Raw genomic sequence first — 1,772 nt, 5'->3', positions numbered from 1 at the left:
CCCAGAAGAAGGTGCACAGCTTGGGGAGAGAGTCCCTTTGAGCGGTAGCAGAGCAAGGGTTCGTCCCCCGCGCGTCTGTCCGATGCGCCACTCCGGGTGTGCCGGGTGCCCGCTGGCAGTCCTCGGCAGGTGACTCGAGGAGAGCTTCCGTTCAAAGGAAAATACCTTTCCGTTGGGCTCCTCTGTCATGTGCTGCACCCTCACGGCACTTGGCAGAGCGCATCTTGCTTTTTAGACAATCCAATGGACTGCAAAGATAAGAAAAACAGCTCCTTGAGGAGGAATAACCATCAGTGTCAGCACTGTGGCTCTGGGCTATCCTGGGGCACCCAGCGTGTGGCTCCATTGAGCTGGTTTTCTTGCCTCTTTGAAAAGAAGGGATGAAAGGAGGGGTAAAATAGCGGCAGAACTAGGGATATCCACTGTCCCGGTACCTGTCTGTCGGAAGCGCTGAGGCTTGGCCACTTTTCCACGCCTAAGCACTGAGGTTTAGCAATGGGAAAGAAACCTTTTTGTACAGCTGGGGCTTGTACCCGTCCCAGCAGGGCTCCACGCCGGAGGAGGGGTGTGGGGTGGGCTCTCTCAGTTCCCAGAAGACCGGGTAGTGTTCTGTTGCATGTGAATTGGTGATGTAATCGATTCTAATATTGTATGTAGCAGTGTTTTGTATAAGACTTTGGTGCCATCTTGCATTTCATCTGTTTTCTTTATTTTATGCCGATTGAACGTGTATCGTATGCGATCCATTGCTGCTGCGTTGTATGAGATCGTGTATTATAATAGCATTTGTATCTGTGAATCGCGTGGGAATCCGTACATTCGATTCGTTGCGGTCGGTTCGGCCGTTACCGGGTGGCGTATTTGACTTCGCGTTCTCGCATTAGCTTTTTCTCCGTGTCGTATGGGAGCCGTTCGCATTCCATTCTATTTGCTATGTTGTGGCAGTATTTTCTTTTTATTTTGTAGTGTTTTATAATTGCTATTTCTACACTGTCTCTGTGTTACTGATTGTTTTCAATCATGTAGAGTATGAGAGTATATATTTGTGTATTGCATGTGAAGCGTTCTATTTGACCAGTTGTATTTGGAAGGTCTGGGGCTCGTCGTACTTTAGGCATAGTTGCGTCACAGCGCTATACCTCACGTGGACGCTACGCTTCGCCTTCTACTCGTTTACGGCGGATCGTACGAGACTCGGCGCCACGTCGGCCACGTCGTCGTCGCATCTCGCGTCGCTGCGCATCGTACGGGAGTCACCGGCGTCGCGTCGTAATCGTGTCGGTGCCGTAACGGGCTCGATAATCGTATTTTAGTCTGTATCCCTTAAGACCGCGTTAATGCATTGTATTCTACGTGTTATCATTGCATCTCATTTGACCGTTTAGCTCACCCCACGTACTCGTGGCGTCGCAAGTCCGAGGATGTCGTATCGGACCTGTCACGGTATCGTAAGGTTTTACCGTGTTTGTTGTTACGCCCGCTACATGCCAACGGTTTTTGACCACATAATGTATTGGAATCTGTTTTTGTATTAGATGTGATTTGGTATTGTAATAGATGCGTTGCGGTGCACGCAATCGGTCGTCGCTTTAGAATAGTTATCGTGTTCCATGCGAGTCGGTGTTGTAGTAAGCATCCTTGCGGCCTCTGCACGGACTAGGTATGTTAACATAACTAGCGTTGCTGTTCAGCGGCGGTATGAGCATGGGATACCGCGTCGTACTAAACTCTCGTCGAGATAGGGTATCGTAGGTGACGCGTCGGAGCGGCTT

The 1,772-nt window shown here is 49.9% G+C and overlaps 1 protein-coding gene across 1 annotated transcript in view; it reads right to left on the bottom strand.

Moving 5' to 3' along the window:
• The window catches only part of LOC104393639 (octapeptide-repeat protein T2-like), a 48,804-nt gene extending 47,561 nt beyond the window's left edge, over window positions 1–1,243 (bottom strand). The window contains exon 1 of the mRNA XM_010003149.1: window positions 1,190–1,243. Coding sequence (XP_010001451.1) covers window positions 1,190–1,243 — 54 coding nt within the window. The remainder of the gene's footprint in view (window positions 1–1,189) is intronic.
• Between the last annotated feature and the right edge of the window lie 529 nt (window positions 1,244–1,772).

This window comes from Chaetura pelagica, unplaced genomic scaffold (genome assembly GCF_000747805.2).
Source record: "Chaetura pelagica isolate M959 unplaced genomic scaffold, ChaPel_1.0 scaffold828, whole genome shotgun sequence".
NCBI classification, from domain to species: domain Eukaryota; kingdom Metazoa; phylum Chordata; class Aves; order Apodiformes; family Apodidae; genus Chaetura; species Chaetura pelagica.
The sequence above is the reverse complement of the archived record's forward strand: the minus strand, read 5'-3'. Positions and strand labels throughout refer to the sequence as shown.